This window comes from Staurois parvus, unplaced genomic scaffold (assembly GCF_062004578.1).
Source record: "Staurois parvus isolate SC_StPar_1 unplaced genomic scaffold, SC_StPar_1.0 ptg002225l, whole genome shotgun sequence".
NCBI classification, from domain to species: domain Eukaryota; kingdom Metazoa; phylum Chordata; class Amphibia; order Anura; family Ranidae; genus Staurois; species Staurois parvus.
Window position 1 is genome coordinate 261088 of NW_028320021.1, and position 19210 is coordinate 280297.

Here is a 19210-nt window from a genome sequence, read left to right on the forward strand (position 1 = left end):
AAGAGCGGTCTCTAGAAGTCTCCTATAACATAAGCCAAGCAGTCTCTAGAAGTCTCCTATAACATAAGCCAAGCAGTCTCTAGAAGTCTCCTATAACATAAACCAAGCAGTCTCTAGAAGTCTCCTATAACATAAGCCAAGCAGTCTCTAGAAGTCTCCTATAACATAAGCCAAGCAGTCTCTCACAGACCAAGTAGTCTCTATTAAGCTCCTGTAACATTCTAGCAGCCTCTAGAAGACAGAGCAGTCTCTATTAGTCTCCATTGACATAAGTGCAGTCTCCATAGGTCTCCAGTAACATACGAGCAATCTGTAGAAGTCTTGTGTACCAAAAGAACAGTCTCTAGCAGTCACCTGTAAATTAAGAGCAGTGTCTGCATATCTTCAGTGACAGGTGAGTAATCTCTTCAAAATTAAGATCCATCAGTCAAGTCCAGACAGCGAACTCCAACAACCACTTGTATTAAGAGAGACATCCCTCGCAATCTCCTGCAACACAACAGCAATCTCTAGAAGACTCCTGTAACGGCCTTTGGAAGTCTCCAGTAACATAAGCAGCCTCTTGCAGACAGAGCAGTCACTAGAAGTCTTGTGTACCATAAGAACTGTAACTTAAGAGCAGTCTCTAGCAGTCTCCCCCTAACAGGGCAGCAGCCGTCTCCCCCTAACAGGACAGCCGCCGTCTCCCCCTAACAGGACAGCCGCAGTCTCCCCCTAACAGGACAGCCGCAGTCTCCCCCTAACAGGACGACAGCAGTCTCCCCCTAACAGGACGACAGCAGTCTCCCCCTAACAGGACGACAGCAGTCTCCCCCTAACAGGACGACAGCAGTCTCCCCCTAACAGGACGACAGCCGTCTCCCCCCAACAGGACAGCCGTCTCCCCCCAACAGGACAGCCGTCTCCCCCCAACAGGACAGCCGTCTCCCCCCAACAGGACAGCCGTCTCCCCCCAACAGGACAGCCGTCTCCCCCCAACAGGACAGCCGTCTCCCCCTAACAGGACAGCCGTCTCCCCCTAACAGGACAGCCGTCTCCCCCTAACAGGACAGCCGTCTCCCCCTAACAGGACAGCCGTCTCCCCCTAACAGGACAGCCGTCTCCCCCTAACAGGACAGCCGTCTCCCCCTAACAGGACAGCCGTCTCCCCCTAACAGGACAGCCGTCTCCCCCTAACAGGACAGCCGTCTCCCCATAACAGGACAGCCGCCTCCCCATAACAGGACAGCCGCCTCCCCATAACAGGACAGCCGCCTCCCCATAACAGGACAGCCGCCTCCCCATAACAGGACAGCCGCCTCCCCATAACAGGACAGCCGCCTCCCCATAACAGGACAGCCGCCTCCCCATAACAGGACAGCCGCCTCCCCATAACAGGACAGCCGCCTCCCCATAACAGGACAGCCGCCTCCCCATAACAGGACAGCCGCCTCCCCATAACAGGACAGCCGCCTCCCCATAACAGGACAGCCGCCTCCCCATAACAGGACAGCCGCCTCCCATAACAGGACAGCCGCCTCCCCATAACAGGACAGCCGCCTCCCATAACAGGACAGCCGTCTCCCATAACAGGACAGCCGTCTCCCATAACAGGACAGCCGTCTCCCATAACAGGACAGCCGTCTCCCCATAACAGGACAGCCGTCTCCCCATAACAGGACAGCCGTCTCCCCATAACAGGACAGCCGTCTCCCCATAACAGGACAGCCGTCTCCCCATAACAGGACAGCCGTCTCCCCATAACAGGACAGCCGTCTCCCCATAACAGGACAGCCGTCTCCCCATAACAGGACAGCCGTCTCCCCATAACAGGACAGCCGTCTCCCCATAACAGGACAGCCGTCTCCCATAACAGGACAGCCGTCTTCCCATAACAGGACAGCCGTCTTCCCATAACAGGACAGCCGTCTTCCCATAACAGGACAGCCGTCTCCCATAACAGGACAGCCGTCTCCCATAACAGGACAGCCGTCTCCCATAACAGGACAGCCGTCTCCCATAACAGGACAGCCGTCTCCCATAACAGGACAGCCGTCTCCCCATAACAGGAGAACAGTTTCTGAGGAGCCTCATTATAAAGTAAAGTGTGCTACACAGGGGCCGAGGTGTGGGATCAGATGTGGGGTGTCCTTTTTTTTTTTTTAACCTCCCCCCCCCCCCCCCAGACAGCAGTTTGTTTATTTAGACAGCCTCTTGTAATAGGAGATCAGTCTCTAGCAGTCTCCTGCAATATGGCAGCAATCCCTCTGATCATAGGTGTCCGTGCCAACACCCCTTCATTATATTCCCAGACCCCCGATTCCCAGCACTCATCCTCAGTGGGCATCTCCAAAACATGTGACTTCCAAAATTAAAAAATGTCCTAAAGCTTGTGACACGGAATACTGAATGTGTGACCCGCCACGTGGGTGCAGATCCACGTGCCTCACATTTTTTAGCAAAAACAAAACTATTCAGCATATGAACACAGAAAAGAGAAATAATAAAAATAAGAAGCGGAGTCATCCATTAGTCATATGTCGGGTACGTCAGGAAGTGTTCTGGGATGATCCACCCTGTGTGTGATCTGCAACATGCATGTGACACTGCCTCATAGTCCTGGCAGGGACTCCAGTCCTGTACACTGGTATGTTTATTAGGACAGATAGCCAGAAAAACAGAAACCCTCCTTCTGTACCATGGTGGGCCAATGCTGCCTAGATGGTGGCTGTAGATTTGAAGGTTTCCAGTGGCTTACAAATGCCCAATGTTGCCAATCCATTCTATGGACTCCATGTCTGAGTCTTTCTCTAAGGTGTCACTCCAAATCTTCCACCCAAAAGTGCCTCCCCCAAGTCTACCACCAACACCCGCTTCCCGCAAGTCTACCATCCACACCCACCTCACCCCAAGTCTACCACTCACACCCGCCTCACCCCAAGTCTACCACCTTTACCCACCTCACCCCAAGTCTACCACCCTTACCTGCTTCGCCCAAGTCTATCATCCACACCCACCTCACCCCAAGTCTACCACCTTTACCCGCCTCACCCCAAGTCTACCACCCTTACCCGCTTCGCCCAAGTCTATCATCCACACCCACCTCACCCCAAGTCTACCACTCACACCCGCCTCACCCCAAGTCTACCACCTTTACCCACCTCACCCCAAGTCTACCACCCTTACCCGCTTCGCCCAAGTCTATCATCCACACCCACCTCACCCCAAGTCTACCACTTTTCCCCGCCTCACCCCAAGTCATCCAAATGCGCCCCCCCACCCTCTAAGTCTACCACTCACACCCGCCTCACCCAAGTCTACCACCTAACCCCAAGTCTTCCACCCTTACCCACCTCACCCCACGTCTACCACCCCTTACTCGCTCCACCCCAAGTCTACCACCCAGAACCTCCTCCCCCCAAGTCTACTGCCCAAAACTAACTGCATCTCCTCCAAGTCTACAACCCAAACATGCCTCCCCCCCCCCCCCCCCCCAAGTCTTCCACCCTTACCCGCTTCACCAAGTCTACAGCCCTTACCCTCCTCCCCCCATGTCTACCACTATTTCCCGCCTCACCCCAAGTCACCCAAATGCGCCCCCCCCTCCAAATTTACCACCCACACCCACCTCACCCCAAGTCTACCATCCCTTACCCACTTCACCCCATGTCTACCACCCAGAACCGCCCCCCCCAAGTCTACCACCCTTACCCACTTCACCCCAAGTCTACCACCCAGAACCGCCTCCCCCCCCAAGTCTACCAATCAAGCCTGCCTTCCCCCCAAATCTACCAATCAAGCCCGCCTCCCCCCAAGTCTGCCAATCAAGCCCGCCTCCCCCCAAGTCTACCAATCAAGCCCGCCTCCCCCCAAGTCTGCCAATCAAGCCCGCCTCCCCCCAAATCTACCAATCAAGCCCGCCTCCCCCCAAATCTACCAATCAAGCCCGCCTCCCCCCAAATCTACCAATCAAGCCCGCCTCCCCCCAAATCTACCAATCAAGCCCGCCTCCCCCCAAATCTACCAATCAAGCCCACCTCCCCCCAAGTCTACCAATCAAGCCCGCCTCCCCCCCAAGTCTACCAACTAAGCCCGCCTCCCCCCAAGTCTACCAACCAAGCCCGCCTCCCCCCAAGTCTACCAATCAAGCCCGCCTCCCCACCCCCAAGTCTACCAATCAAGCCTGCCTCCCCCCAAGTCTACCAATCAAGCCTGCCTCCCCCCAAGTCTACCAATCAAGCCCGCCTCCCCCCAAGTCTACCAATCAAGCCCACCTCCCCCCAAGCCTGCCTCCCGCTGATACAATAGCAACTTTCTCAGAAGTTCTTATGAAGTCAGTTCTCAAATGATGATGTCACAGGTCTCTGTTTATGCAGATGAATATATGAAAATGTCTGGAGGGTCATGTTCCCATGCAAGGCAGGAGTCCATTATTCTGATCACTGAGTATCTATATTAAATGATGTACATGGCAGATGCTGCACTCCAGCAGCCCGCCCCCCCCTCCCCGCTCTTCTTTACACCAACAAATCAGGAAATGATAAGTGTGGCGGCGGGAGGGGGGGGGGGGGTGAGTCACTGTGGACCGCGCCCTGCAGACTGTGGATCACACCAGCTGCACAGGGTACATAATGTGTGCCAGCCTGACCAGCCGAGCCAGGAAATGCCAGAGAACGAGGGGAAGAGGAAGCTGCCTACACAAACATCCCTTTCTGGAACGGAACTGCAGACCATGTTAGAGAAGACAACAGACACAGCATATCCCCGGAAGACCTGACCCACTATGTCCCCGGCACACCTGACCCGACCCTCCATATCCCCGGCACACCTGACCCGACCCTCCATATCCCCGGCACACCTGACCCGACCCTCTATATCCCCGGCACACCTGACCCGACCCACCATATCCCCGGCACACCTGACCCGACCCACCATATCCCCGGCACACCTGACCCGACCCACCATATCCCCACTAGACCTGACCCGACCCTCCATATCCCCGGCACACCTGACCCGACCCTCCATATCCCCGGCACACCTGACCCGACCCACCATATCCCCGGCACACCTGACCCGACCCACCATATCCCCAGTAGACCTGACCCGACCCACCATATCCCCAGTAGACCTGACCCGACCCTCCATATCCCCGGCACACCTGACCCGACCCTCCATATCCCCGGCACACCTGACCCGACCCACCATATCCCCGGCACACCTGACCCGACCAACCATATCCCCACCACACCTGACCCGACCCTCCATATCCCCGGCACACCTGACCCGACCCACCATATCCCCACCACACCTAACCCGACCCACCATATCCCCGGCAAACCTGACCCGACCCACCATATCCCCGGCACACCCGACCCGACCGACCATATCCCCGGCACACCTGACCCGACCCACCATATTCCCTGCACACCTGACCAGACCCACCATATCCCCAGCACATCTAACCCGACCCACCATATCCCCGGCACACCTGACCCGACCGACCATATCCCCGGCACACCTGACCCGACCCACCATATTCCCTGCACACCTGACCAGACCCACCATATCCCCAGCACATCTAACCCGACCCACCATATCCCCGGCACACCCGACCCGACCCACCATATCCCCAACTCAAGTGACCTGAGTCATCATATCCCCCAAACACACTTGAAAGGGGCCACCATATACCACCATACTTGGACTCAGCCACCATATTCCCAACAAACCTGACCTTACCCACCATATCCCAAAGCACAACTAGCCTGAGCCATCATATTGCCAACACACCTTACCTGAGCAACCATATCCCAAACACACCTGGCCTGAGTCACTATATCTCCATCATACACCTGACCCAGGCCACCATATCACTGGGCAACTGTGACCTGGGCCACCATATCCCCAACACACTTGACCTGAGTCACCATATTCCCAACACACCTGACCCGACCCACCATATCCCCAGCACACCTTACATTGGCAACAATATCTCCAATACAAGTGTCCTGAGCAACCATATTCCAGATATACCTGACCCAAGAACTACCCTATCCCAGACACACCTGACCTGAGCCACCGTATCTTCGATACACCTGACCTGAGAGCCAATTTATCTCTGGCACACCTGAACTGGGCCATTATATACCCTCAGCACACTTGTCCTGGCCCACCTATCCCCGACAAACCTGACTTGACCCACCAATCAACAGAGAACTTGACTTGGGCCGCATAGAGCTAGCACACCTGACCTGAGCAATCTATCTCCAGGGAAACCGGACCCAAGTCACCATAGTGTCATCACACCTGACCTGGACCACCATAGTGCCCACCTACCTATCTCAGGCCATCACATTATTTACCTGGAAGTGGAGGATTATGGTCCAGATTAAACCCAGCGTCAGCTTGGGGTTCCCGTCTGCGATGTCGTCATTTCGAATGTTCACAAGTTTTACCTGCAAGAAGGACAACCAGTCAAATAAAACTGCAAAGCTATAAAAACGAGACACCCATCCAAGAAAAACATGGCGGACAAAAAACGCACAACAAGCATTGTTTATTCAACTCTTCGCTGGAATCTCCTTCACAAATGAAAATCCAGCGAGCCGAGACATTGGAATCCGTCATTTCCTATGATCATTGATATGCCCAATTGAGAAGAAGTCGAGCAGATCGAAGATAAACACAGATGAGGGAAAATCCGAGATTCGCGTTCAGAGATGAATCACTCGATTCTGTGATCGTCTCACAAACTGACAGAGGTCCCGAAATTGTTACCTCGGGAGGAGATTGCTTATCTTTGTAAACTATTTTATCTCAGCATTTGTTACATTTCCTTCATCTCCACCTCTCTCTAGTAAAAGTCAACGTACAGCCAAAACTTTTCAATTCAGGTGGAACCGGTGTCCCCATTTTAAGACTTCCCCAATCACTTTCCATCTCAGCAATACCATCTTGAGGGTTCTTAAGAGGAGTGATGAGGTAGGGAGCTGTGATGTTTTCAGGAAGCAACCTGCTGGCCCCTCCCACGCCGCCATGATCTGACGGCATTGCATAGAGAAGCACAGAGACCCAGTGATGACATCACAGGCTCTAAAATAATGAACTAGGTTTATGTAAGGAAAATAGCTTTTCCCATCATGTTAAATCTCAGTGACAACAGTCACCAGGACAAATAGAGAAGGGGTTCTAACCAGGGGAGGACTGAAAACTCATGGGACCCCCGGGCAATAGGGGATCATGGGGCCCGTGTCCTTGCCCAAACTCAAAAAAAGTATGAAAAAGGTACCAGGGGCATCTCATGGGGCCCCCTACTGACCCCGGGTTTCCAAATGGTCAGTCCACCCCTGGTTCTAACCCCTGCACAAGCCATCCAAAAAACGTTTGGGCTATAAAAACACTTTAAAGCGGAGTTCCCCTCAAAAGCAGAAGCTTCGCTTATTTGCCTCTTCCCATCATTGGTACCTTTTAGGGGGGAGCGGGCACCTGGTTTTGACAGGTACCAGCTCCCACTTCCAGCTCTGTGGGAAATTGACAAAAATTCACAACAGCCTTGTACCATGTGACAAGCTGTGACCAATCACAGCTGACACAGTAGTTCTCAATGGCTGCAAGAATGCAGCCAGAGAGGAGAAATGATTGCTTTTGCAGCCTTTATGGGTGTAAAAGCAATCAGTGTAAAAAAAAATCATCACCCCCCCACAAGTAGCTGACTTTTAATAACACAAAAACGTCCGGAACCCCGCTTTACTTTTATTCTGCTTTTTTCTTCTCTGTCCGCCCCCATCCCCCCTCACCAACACAAGCTTTTTTCATTACATAGACCCAGTTTATTATTTTAGATACAGTGACATCATCACTGGGCCTCTGTGCCTCTCCACACAAAGCATACAAATCACGGCTAATGGGAGGGGCTGTACAGCTTCCTGAAAACATTACAGCACCCTGCCTCAGTACTCCTCTCAAGGGCCCTTGGACCTGATACAAGCCGTGGGCTGGCACTTGGGAGGAGTTATGCAGCATAGTGGCTAAATGGTTAGCACTTCCGCCTGGCAGTACTCGGGTCGTTGTGTCGAATCCCAACCACGGCACCTGCTGCCTGGAGTTTGCATGTTCTCCCTGTGTCTGTGTGGGTTTCCTCCGGGTACTCTGGTTTCCTCCCACACTCCAAAGACATGCTGGTAGGTGAATTGGATCCTGTCTAAATTGTCCCTAGTATGTGTATGTATGAATGTGAGTTAGGGACCTTAGATTGTACGCTCCTCGGGGGCGGGGACTGATGTGAATGTACAATATATATGTTAAGTGCTGCATACATTGACGGTGATATGTAAGTACCTGTAATAAATAATAAATATCCTGGATGGGTGGGTGTCAGTGTGGAGGAGTGGGTGCTCCTAGAAAGACTGCATTTGCATAGGCAAAGCCCATATGTTATGCTAAGCCTCCATGATTGACAGAATTGAAATCCAATTAACAAAAGGGGCGGGGCAAGGGAGGAAAGGGCTAGGTCAGGGGTAGGCAACCTGAGAGCCGCTGGACTACAAGTTCCATCATGCCTCTGCAAGTCATAGCTGTAACTGTCAGTTTTGTAATCTTTGCAATGCCTCATGGGAAACGTAGTTCCGCAACAGCTAGAGAGCCGCAGGTTGCCTACCCCTGGGCTAGATGATGCTGGACGTCCTCCAGCCAGGAAGTGAGGCGGAGCTCTGTCTAACTTGCTGCAGCTTCTAATGCACATGGTGAGAAGCTCACAGTGTGCGGCGAATTCAGAATGAGTAGAGCACAGCGGATAAGAGACGCACGTTTCATGGCGGGCACCTTACCTGGCGCAGTTTCAGGAAATCCAGGGCAATCTGTACATTCTGCAGTTTATGGAAGCGCATGCGGCCTTTCTCCCGGGGCTGCAACACAAAAGACACAGAAAACAGGTCAGCGTGGAACTGTCATGGCGGACAGGAGACGTCCGACACACACGCACACGTACCTCAATACAAGCGCACACACAGGAATGGGGGGGAAGGGCGGACCACCGGACGGGCACACCGGGGGGTGGGGACGGCATGCTCACGGTGTACTCACGGCTCCTCAGCCACAACGCAGTTAGTTTCCGGAGGATTTATCAAACGTTAGTACAACTTCGTCCAATCACATCTTCGATGGGGGGCGCCGTACAGCGCCGTCAGGTTACAGGTGCGGGAGCCCCCCACAAAAGCGGCTTTCTGATCACACCGGCCCCATACAAGGACTACGTATGGCGATTCGCCGCTTTTTCTGAAATACGACCTTTACCCCCCCCCCACGGTCATATCGACTTTGAAATTGCGTGACTTCACTGTAAGTTGCACGGTTTCAGGGTCACACGACGTGCCCATCTGAGATGCGATTTGCAAGACGTCAGACACATCTCTATGCAATTCGCAACAAAAGTAATAAATGTACTACTTGAGAAATCGGCGTGGCTGCGACCGAGTCAGAACCGCGCCGACATGACCGCTGTAATTGCGGACAATAGGGTGCGACTTGTAAATCGCATGCCAAGTCGCACCCAATTACAGCGGTCATATCGGTTCTGACGCAGCCACGCCGATTTCTCAAGTAGTAGGTCCGATATGACCGCTGTAATAGGGTGCGATTTGCAAGTCGTATGGCATGCAAATCGCATGCCAAGTCCCACCCGGTGTGACCTGGGACTTTCATTGTGTGGGATTGCTAGACAAGAAGCCACCCGCGTGCTGGACAATATCTCCCCTACCAAACCAACTTCATCTCTCTCCTTAAAGCCGCCTGAAATCTAGGAAGGTTACTGAATCGCTAGAGTCACAGCCATCCAATCCAAAGAAGAAAAATATGTCCTATTGCAGCTTACAGTCCTTAGATGTGTTGGCTGCATTAGTCTTCCTTTTTCAGACTAAGGACTGTAAGCTGCAATAGGACATTTTTCTTCTTTGGATTGGATGGCTGTGACTCTAGAGTTTGTTGGCGAACTACAAAACACCTTTTCCTTATGGAATGTCATTTTGTTACCCCAGGCCATAGACGGGTGTGACTGGCGGGATCACCAGGTACAGAAAAAGGGGGGGGGGGGGAAAACCTAACACCCCTGTCACACCGATCCCGACTTTTAAATCGTGCGACTTACAGCGAAGTCGCACGATTTCAGAGTCGGGTGATGTGCCGATCTGAGATGCGATTTGCAAGATATCGGACACATGTATGAAATTCGCAACAAAAGTAATAAATGGACTACTTTAGAAATCGATGCGGCTCCGGCCGAGTCAGAACCGCACCGATATGGCCGCTGTAATTGCGGACAATAGGGTGCGACTTGGCATGCCATTTGAAAGTTGTATGGCATGTAAATCACATGCCAAGTTAGTTGCACCCGGTAAGACCGGGGACTAAAAATGAAAACTAATGCAGCCGCTGCATTTAAAGTGTTATTAAAATCAGTCTGTAGATGCAGTAAAGCGTGCTTGTTATACTCACTGTGGGACCTAAGGGGTTAATCCTCCGCATTGTGTAAAAAGGCTGTTCGATCCTGTCTTCTCTGATCCTCCCCTTCTACTGTCCCCAATCCTTCTGCTTATAGTACAGAGCTCTAGGAGGCACTCTGCACATGCTCAGTTTAGGGCGAAGGGCTACAGAGTTTTTTTTTTTTCTTTGGGAGGGTGCATGGGCAGCACAGTGGGTAAATGGTTAACACCTCCACCTAGCAGTACTTGGGTCGTTGGTTCGAATCCCAACCACGGCACCACCTGCTTGGAGTTTGCATGCTCTCCCTGTGCCTGTGTAGGTTTCATCCGGGTACTCCGATATCCTCCAAGACTCCGTACACATGCTGGCAGGTGAATGGTCTGTCTAAATTGGCCCTAGTACATGTATGTATGAATGTGAGTTAGGGACCTTAGATTGTACACCCCTTGAGGGTTAGGGACTGATGTGAATGTACAATATATATGTAAAGTGCTGTGTAAATTGACGGCGCTATATAAGTACCTGAAATAAATTATAATAAATGTGACCAGCGCAGAGCCAATCAATCAGCACTGTCCAGACAGAGGGTCAGGGGTTATGTAGCCTCAAAGGACAGTCAGAGCAGAATGAAAATTCCTCCTACAAGCTTTAACCAGTGCTCAGCTGGACAGTGATAGAAGTTACAAGACTCCTATGTACTGCTGATGAGAAAAGGTATTCAGCAGTTTATATTTACTAAAATAATTGCATTTCCATGTTGTGTGTACTGTGGGAGACCCGATATAGTGAATGCGGGGTCCGGGGAGAGCGGATAGAGTGAACGCGGGGTCCGGGGAGAGCGGATACAGTGAACGCGGGGTCCGGGGAGAGCGGATACAGTGAACGCGGGGTCCGGGGAGAGCGGATACAGTGAACGCGGGGTCCGGGGAGAGCGGATATAGTGAACGCGGGGTCCGGGGAGAGTGGATATAGTGAACGCGGGGTCCGGGGAGAGTGGATATAGTGAACGCGGGGTCCGGGGAGAGCGGATATAGTGAACGCGGGGTCCGGGGAGAGCGGATATAGTGACCGCGGAGTCCGGGGAGAGCGGGTATAGTGAATGCGGGGTCCGGGGAGAGCGGATATAGTGAATGCGGGGTCCGGGGAGAGCGGATATAGTGAATGCGGGGTCCGGGGAGAGCGGATATAGTGAATGCGGGGTCCGGGGAGAGCGGATATAGTGAATGCGGGGTCCGGGGAGAGCGGATATAGTGAATGCGGGGTCCGGGGAGAGCAGATATATTTATATTGTTGTTTTGGGGGTTAAATACACATTAAAAATAAAAATTAAATAAATAAATAAGCCAAAATGCCATAAAAAAAAATGTAGATACAAAGTATCTTTTTTCCATGCAGTATATTTGTTACATTAGTAAACAAAACCCCAAATATCCACTCCTTTTATTTATATCCCAGAAACTAAAGTGCTACACCCCAACGGGCCAGATTTTTATATTTACATTTTAGGACTTTTATACTTCTAGTGCTATATAAAAAAAACAAAAACAAAACATAAATAAATATATAAGTTCTAAAATAGATTTGTATTCTATAGGGGCGGCAATGGGAACAAAACAGCGGGTGAGAATCCCACATTATTTCCAGTCATAAAGGGACATTCCGGAAATCCCAAGGACGTCCACCCGCTAGAAAGACGTTTCCTCCCAGAAGAGGAGAGGAAAGATTTTCAAAAGGTGGACTGTATGGAGGAAATGGCCTTTCACACCGAGCCGCCATCTCCGCGCACCTACGCCTCTACTGCAGCCAAATGCCAAACATTCTAGTAAAATCCACATAATTCACATGATGCTGAGGGCAAAGAGCTTCACCTCCAATCACATCACTGCAGAGATGCCTTCTGATTTATTATTGCCCTTTGCTATTTGGAACATAACTCTTGCAGAGCGCCATCCCATGGGGGATAAGTAAAATGGGATGTTTTTTTCTCTCAACCAGTGAAATCCTTTTGTCAGAGTCCATTGAGGGACACAGCTTGATGGTGTTAAGCAGCGTAGAGTTATCCTGCCACCTTCAGGAGAAATTATGCCTCCTGTAGGTGACATAATAACCCGACAATGCTTAATTCCATCAAGATGTGTCCTCTATGGAAGGAAAAGAAAATAGGATGGTTGTACCCATCATAGACTACTTTTCCTGGAGTCCATTGAGAGACAATTTGATGGTGGCGGGGTTATTCTGCCACCTACAGGAGAAATGATCAGTGGCAGTATAACCCTACAAAGCCTAATTCCATCAGGCGGTGTCCTTCAACGGACAACAGAGAAAATACAATTGCTGTAGTCGCTGTAAACTATTTTCTCAGAGTCCATTAAGGGACCTCAGGTTATACAGCCACCTGCAGGGGAAATGATGTCTCCTGTAGGTGGCAGAATAACCCTACAATGCTTAAAGCAGAGCTCCACCCAAAATGGGAAGTTTCGCTTTAAGGCTTTGCCCCCGCTCCCCATTAAGGATTGGCAGCTTTGGCGAGCGGGTACCCGAATTTGACAGGTAACCACTCCCACTTCCGCTGCGACGGCCAAAGGCAATTGGAAGCGGAAGTTGTCCTCCCCCCCCCCCCCCCATAGCCTTCTGGGACCCCGCATTCCCTATATCCGCTCTCCACGGACCCCGCATTCCCTATATCCGCTCTCCACGGACCCCGCATTCCCTATATCCGCTCTCCACGGACCCCGCATTCCCTATATCCGCTCTCTACGGACCCCGCATTCCCTATATCCGCTCTCCACGGACCCCGCATTCACTATATCCGCTCTCCCCGGACCCCGCATTTACTATATCCGCTCTCCCCGGACCCCGCATTCACTATACCCGGTCTCCACGGACCCCGCATTCACTATATCCGCTCTCCCCGGACCCCGCATTCACTATATCCGCTCTCCCCGGACCCCGCATTCACTATATCCGCTCTCCCCGGACCCCGCATTCACTATATCCGCTCTCCCCGGACCCCGCATTCACTATATCCGCTCTCCCAGGACCCCGCATTCACTATATCCGCTCTCCCAGGACCCCGCATTCACTATATCCGCTCTCCCCGGACCCTGCATTCACTATATCCGCTCTCCCCGGACCCTGCATTCCCTATATCCGCTCTCCACGGACCCGGCATTCACTATATCCGCTCTCCCCGGACCCGGCATTCACTATATCCGCTCTCCCCGGACCCCGCATTGACTATATCCGCTCTCCCCGGACCCCGCATTCACTATATCTGCTCTCCCCGGACCCCGCATTCCCTATATCCGCTCTCCCCGGACCCCGCATTCACTATATCCGCTCTCCCCGGACCCCGCATTCACTATATCCGCTCTCCCCGGACCCTGCATTCACTATATCCGCTCTCCCCGGACCCCGCATTCACTATATCCGCTCTCCCCGGACCCTGTATTCACTATATCCGCTCTCCCCGGACCCTGTATTCACTATATCCGCTCTCCACGGACCCGGCATTCCCTATGTCCGCTCTCCCCGGACCCCGCATTCACTATGTCTGTTCTCCCCGGACCCCGCATTCACTATATCTGGTCACCCCGGACCCTGCATTCACTATATCTGGTCTCCCCCAGTACACACAACATGGAAATGCAATTATTTTAGTAAATATAAACAGCTAAATACCTTTTCTCATCAGACGTTAGAGCAGCCTTGTGACTTCTATCAGTGTCCAGCCAAGTACATGTTAAAGCTTGTAGGAGTAGTTTTATTCTGCTCTAGGAGGATGCAGGACCCCTGCCCTCTGTCTGGACAGTGCTAATCACATGCACTCTTCCAAGAAAAAAAAAACCTCTGCAGCAATACACACCAAACTGAGTATGTGCAGAGTGACTCCACAAGATATATGTCTTATCAGGACATAGGAGGGGGACACTGGAAGAAGGGGAAGATCAGAGAAGTCAGCATCAAAAAACGGTGTTTTTACACAATGCAGAGGATTAACCCCTTAGGTTCCACAGTGAGTATAACAAGCACGCTTTACTGCATAGGTGTCAAACTGGCAGCACTCCAGCTGTTGCCAAACTACAAGTCCCATGAGGCATTGCAAGATTGACAGTTACAAGCATGACTCCCAAAGGCAGAGGCATGATGGGACTTGTAGTTTCACAGCAGCTGGAGGGCCGCCAGTTTGACACCCCTGCTTTACTGCATATACAGACTGATTTTACGGTTGTGGGATTAGTAACACTTTAATTCCATCTAGATGTGTCCCTATATGGACAGACGAGAAAACAGGATGGTTGTACTCGCCATAAACTACTTTCCATTGGGGGACACAGCTTGATGGTGTGAAGCAATGTAGGGATATTCTGCCACCTACAGGTCAAATTGCATCTCCTGTAGGTGGCAGTATAACCCAACAATGCTTTATTCCATCAAGTTGTGTCCCTCAATGGACAATAGAGGAAACAAAAGTGTTGTACTCACTGTAAACGATTTTTCTCAGAGTCCATTAAGGGACACAGCTTCAAGTTGTTAAGCAATGTAGGGCTATACAGCCACCTGCAGGGGAAATCATTTCTACCGTAGGTGGCAGTATAACACTACGTTTCCCCATAGCTGTGTCCAGGGGCGGACTGACCATTTGGGCACCAGGGCCCGGGGTCAGTAGGGGGCCCCATGAGATGCCCCTGGTACCTTTCATAGACTTTTCTGGGTGTGGCTGATGGGGCCCCATGATTTCCTATTGCCCCGGGGGCCCCATGAGTTGTCAGTCCGCCCCTGGCTGTGTCCCTCCATGTACAGAGGAAAAAAATAGTTTTTCTGTACTCCCCGTAAAATCCTTTTCTCCATGTACATTGAGGGACACAGCTTGATGGCGTTAGGCAAAGCAGAGTATACTGCCACCTACAGGAGAAACTTTCTCCTGTAGGCAGCAATATAACCCTACATTGCTTAATACCATTCAAGATGTGTCCCCCAATGGACAAATCAATTATATATATTTTTCCACTGGCTGAAGTGGGTGGGGATATATTAGGGGTGGTCCTATGAGCTCAACCCCCCCCCCCCCCAGTGTCCAATCACTTGAAGGCAGGGGCAGACTGACAACTCATGGGGCCCCCGGGCAATAGGGGATCGTGGGGCCCCTGTGTCCTTGCCCAAACTCAAAAAAGCCTATGAAAAAAGGTACCGGGGGCATATCGTGGGGCTCCTGTGTCCTTGCCCAAACTCAAAAAATCCTATGAAAAAGGTACCAGGGGCATCTCATGGGGCCCCTTACTGACCCCGGGCCCTCGGGCAGTGCCAGAGTTTCCAAATGGTCAGTCCCCCCCTGCTTGAAGGTCTTTGAATACAAACCGTGTCCCTATACTGTACTATTACGATATATTGAACCTTCCCACCCCAAAGTACCCCCAGCTCTGCCGTGGGAGCTCTGGTTTTGTACACCTCCCCGGTATATGTCATACTCATCCCCCAGCCTCTATTACATGATCTTTCCCAGCTGTATGAATGACATCAATCGGTGCAAGGCCAGAAATAAAACCGGTCAGACCACAAGCAGTGATTGGTGTTAGTCTTGCACAATTCCGGCCCGATATTATGAATAATCTGACATTACGGAGAGATCACAGCAGATTACCGATGACCCCGATCAATTTGGGAACATGAGGCGGTAGTCATTGGCCGGAGCGGCCCGTCCCCGCATAATGAAAGAAATTGGAGGATTGCTCAATAATTGGGTGACTGGCGGTCAAATCCCCACCAAATAGCAGAGTTCAGTTAATCTGCTTGTGACCAGCAGTGTGACAAGGCACCGAAGAAGCTGCACTGTAATTCAGGATTACCTGGTTCGGCCAGAGTGGAGGTTGTAATCGGTTAAACACTTGCGGTTCCGGATTTCTAGGTTCGGTGTAGGTTGTCTAGTGGTGTATGGTCACCGGCACTAGGGATAGTCTAGTTTCAGGCAGGCGGATAATCACAAAAAAACCTTCTTACAGCAAAAACTGATCCTCCAGTATATGTAGGATGCTTGTCAATCAATATAGGTTTCCATCTCCCAATGTGTGTTGTAAGTGGGGGGTGCGCAGAGTCACCCGCGCAGGGTCTTGCACTGACAGGCGAGGCCTCCTGTAGCTCCTGGGGTCCCTGGACCTTACCCCATTGTTGGTGGATGCACTGTGTTTGCGGTGCCTTTAGCTCAACAATGCAGATTCCAACTGCAGTGCGTTTTGAACGCGGTGCGGGAAACTTGTACGGAACGAAGGTTTCCCGCACTACGGGTCTCATGATTTTACTCGTGAGATCATTATTCCTCGCAGGGACGGAATTCAACAACATGCACCTTCAGCCAATCGAGACACATTCAACACATTAAAAAAAAAAACAACCAAAAAAAAACAAACAAACCACCAATCACAGGTTAGCAAAGGTTTTAGCTATGGCCTTATAGGCTGGCTTGGTGTGATGTCCCCCCGAGAGGAGGAATGTGCCCCCCCCCCCCCCCAAGGTCTCAGTTATAGTAAAATCACATGGGCAAGAAATGGGTGTAGTGTGTTATTGGTCATGCGACTACAGTGATTTACATGTGCAGGTGTTTTTATGAAAAATTCACGTGGACAAGAGAACTATTCTGTACAAATATGTGACCATCGTGAAGGACTTGACAGCAATAGCTATATACCCGTACAATATGTGAGCCAACATTGTAAAATTTGTGCATATCGCATGTGGAACATCAATTTTAATTGAAAAGAAGTCAAAAAGGTCTATGAAAAGAAGTCCACCATCCCTACTGTGAGGCATGGTGGTGGATCTCTGTTCTAGAGGTAAGCAACAGCGGCACAAGGAACCTAGGTAAAATTGATGGCAAGGTGCGTGCGGCATATTACAAATTACAGGGGGAAAATTTGCATTCATCAGCCCCCGAAAACTGCACATGGAGACTTTCTGACATGACCATTATCTGTAGACCAAAGCCAAGTAGGCCATCCAGTGGCAGCAGCAGAAAAAAAGGCCATCGCAATCTCATGACCTCAGCCACCTTGGGGAGATCCCAAACGTCTAGTTCATGCTATGGTAGATGTATGGGATACACTACTCCCAAGCCCTGAAATTGGGTCACCCTTGTGGACAGCTGCATGTGGAGACATCACCACCATACACCAAAGGGCTGCCTGTAGCCCTTCGGCCGCACGTTGGATACCAGAGACCTTGAGGTCTCTACGATTATTCCCAGTCTTGTAAATGAATAGCATCAGGAGGAGGTCCTAGGTGGGGACTCTGTTCATGGTGTCCAGGTGAATAAAGTTACCAGCATTTGCATAAATCCGAAGGACTTGTTGCAAAAAATTCAAATGCTGGTAACTTTATTCACCTGGACACCCAAGAACACCAGCAGAGGCTCGTCTCATGTTCTTAAGACACAGTAGGGATGGTGGACTTCTCTTCATAAACCTTGAGTTCATCCTGTGGGAAAAGTATGGGGTACACTGCTGTCAAGCCCTGAATTGGGTCACCTTTATGGAAGATTAGGTAATGAATACCAGCATAGACTCCTCTTATGCTCTTGAGACTGCAAAAATCCAAAGGACTAGTGGCAAAAAATTCAAATGCTGGTAACTTTATTCACCTTGACACCATGAACACCAGCATAGACTCCTCTTATGTTCTTAAGAAACAGTAGGGATGGTGGACTTCTCTTCATAAACTCTAAGAACATAAGATGCGTCTCTGCTGGTGTTCATGGTGTCCAGGTGAATAAAGTTACCAGCATTTGAATTTTTTGCAACCAGTCCTTTGGATTTTTGCAGTCTCAAGAACATAAGAGGAGTCTATGCTGGTATTCATTAACTAATCTTCCATAAAGGTGACCCAATTCAGGGCTTGACAGCAGTGTACCCCATACGTTTCCCACAGGATGAACTCAAGACATAGTAGGGATGGCGGACTACTCTTCATAAAAACTTCGAGTTCATCCTATGGGAAACGTATGGGGTACACTACTGTCAAGCCCTGAATTGGGTCACCTTTATGGAAGATTAGTTAATGAATACTAGCATAGACTAATTTTATGTTCTTGAGACTGCAAAAATCCGAAGGACTGGTTGCAAAAAATTCAAATGCTGGTAACTTTATTTACCTGGACACCATGAACACCAGCAGAGACTCATCTCATGTTCTTAAGACACAGTAGGGATGGTGGACTTCTCTTCATAAACTTCAAGTTCATCCTATGGGAATCGTATGGGGTACACTGCTGTCAAGCCCTGAATTGGGTCACCTTGGTGGAAGATTAGTTAATGAATACCAGCATAGACTCCTCTTATGTTCTTAACTAATCTTCCACCAAGGTGACCCAATTCAAGGCTTGACAGCAGTGTACCCCATATACGATTCCCATAGGATGAACTCGAAGTTTAGGAAGAGAAGTCCACCATCCCTACTGTGTCTTAAGAACATAATATGAGCCTCTGCTGGTGTTCATGGTGTCCAGGTGAATAAAGTTACCAGCATTTGAATTTTTTGCAACCAGTCCTTTGGATTTATGCAGTCTTAAGAACATAAGAGGAGTCTATGCTGGTATTCATTAACTAATCTTCCATGAAGCTGACCCAATTCAGGGCTTGACAGCAGTGTACCCCATACTTTTCCCACAGGATGAATTCAAGACACAGTAGGGATGGTGGACTTCTCTTCATAAACTTTGAGTTCATCCTATGGAAATCGTATGGGGTACATTGCTGTCAAGCCCTGA

The 19210-nt window shown here is 50.6% G+C and overlaps 1 protein-coding gene across 1 annotated transcript in view; it reads right to left on the reverse strand.

Moving 5' to 3' along the window:
* The window catches only part of PLEC (plectin), a gene marked incomplete at its 5' end in the record, with an annotated part of 129157 nt that overhangs the window by 102575 nt on the left and 7372 nt on the right, over nucleotides 1-19210 (reverse strand). The window contains 2 exons of the mRNA XM_089665511.1: nucleotides 6342-6434; nucleotides 8805-8882. Coding sequence (XP_089521637.1) covers nucleotides 6342-6434; nucleotides 8805-8882 — 171 coding nt within the window. The remainder of the gene's footprint in view (nucleotides 1-6341; nucleotides 6435-8804; nucleotides 8883-19210) is intronic.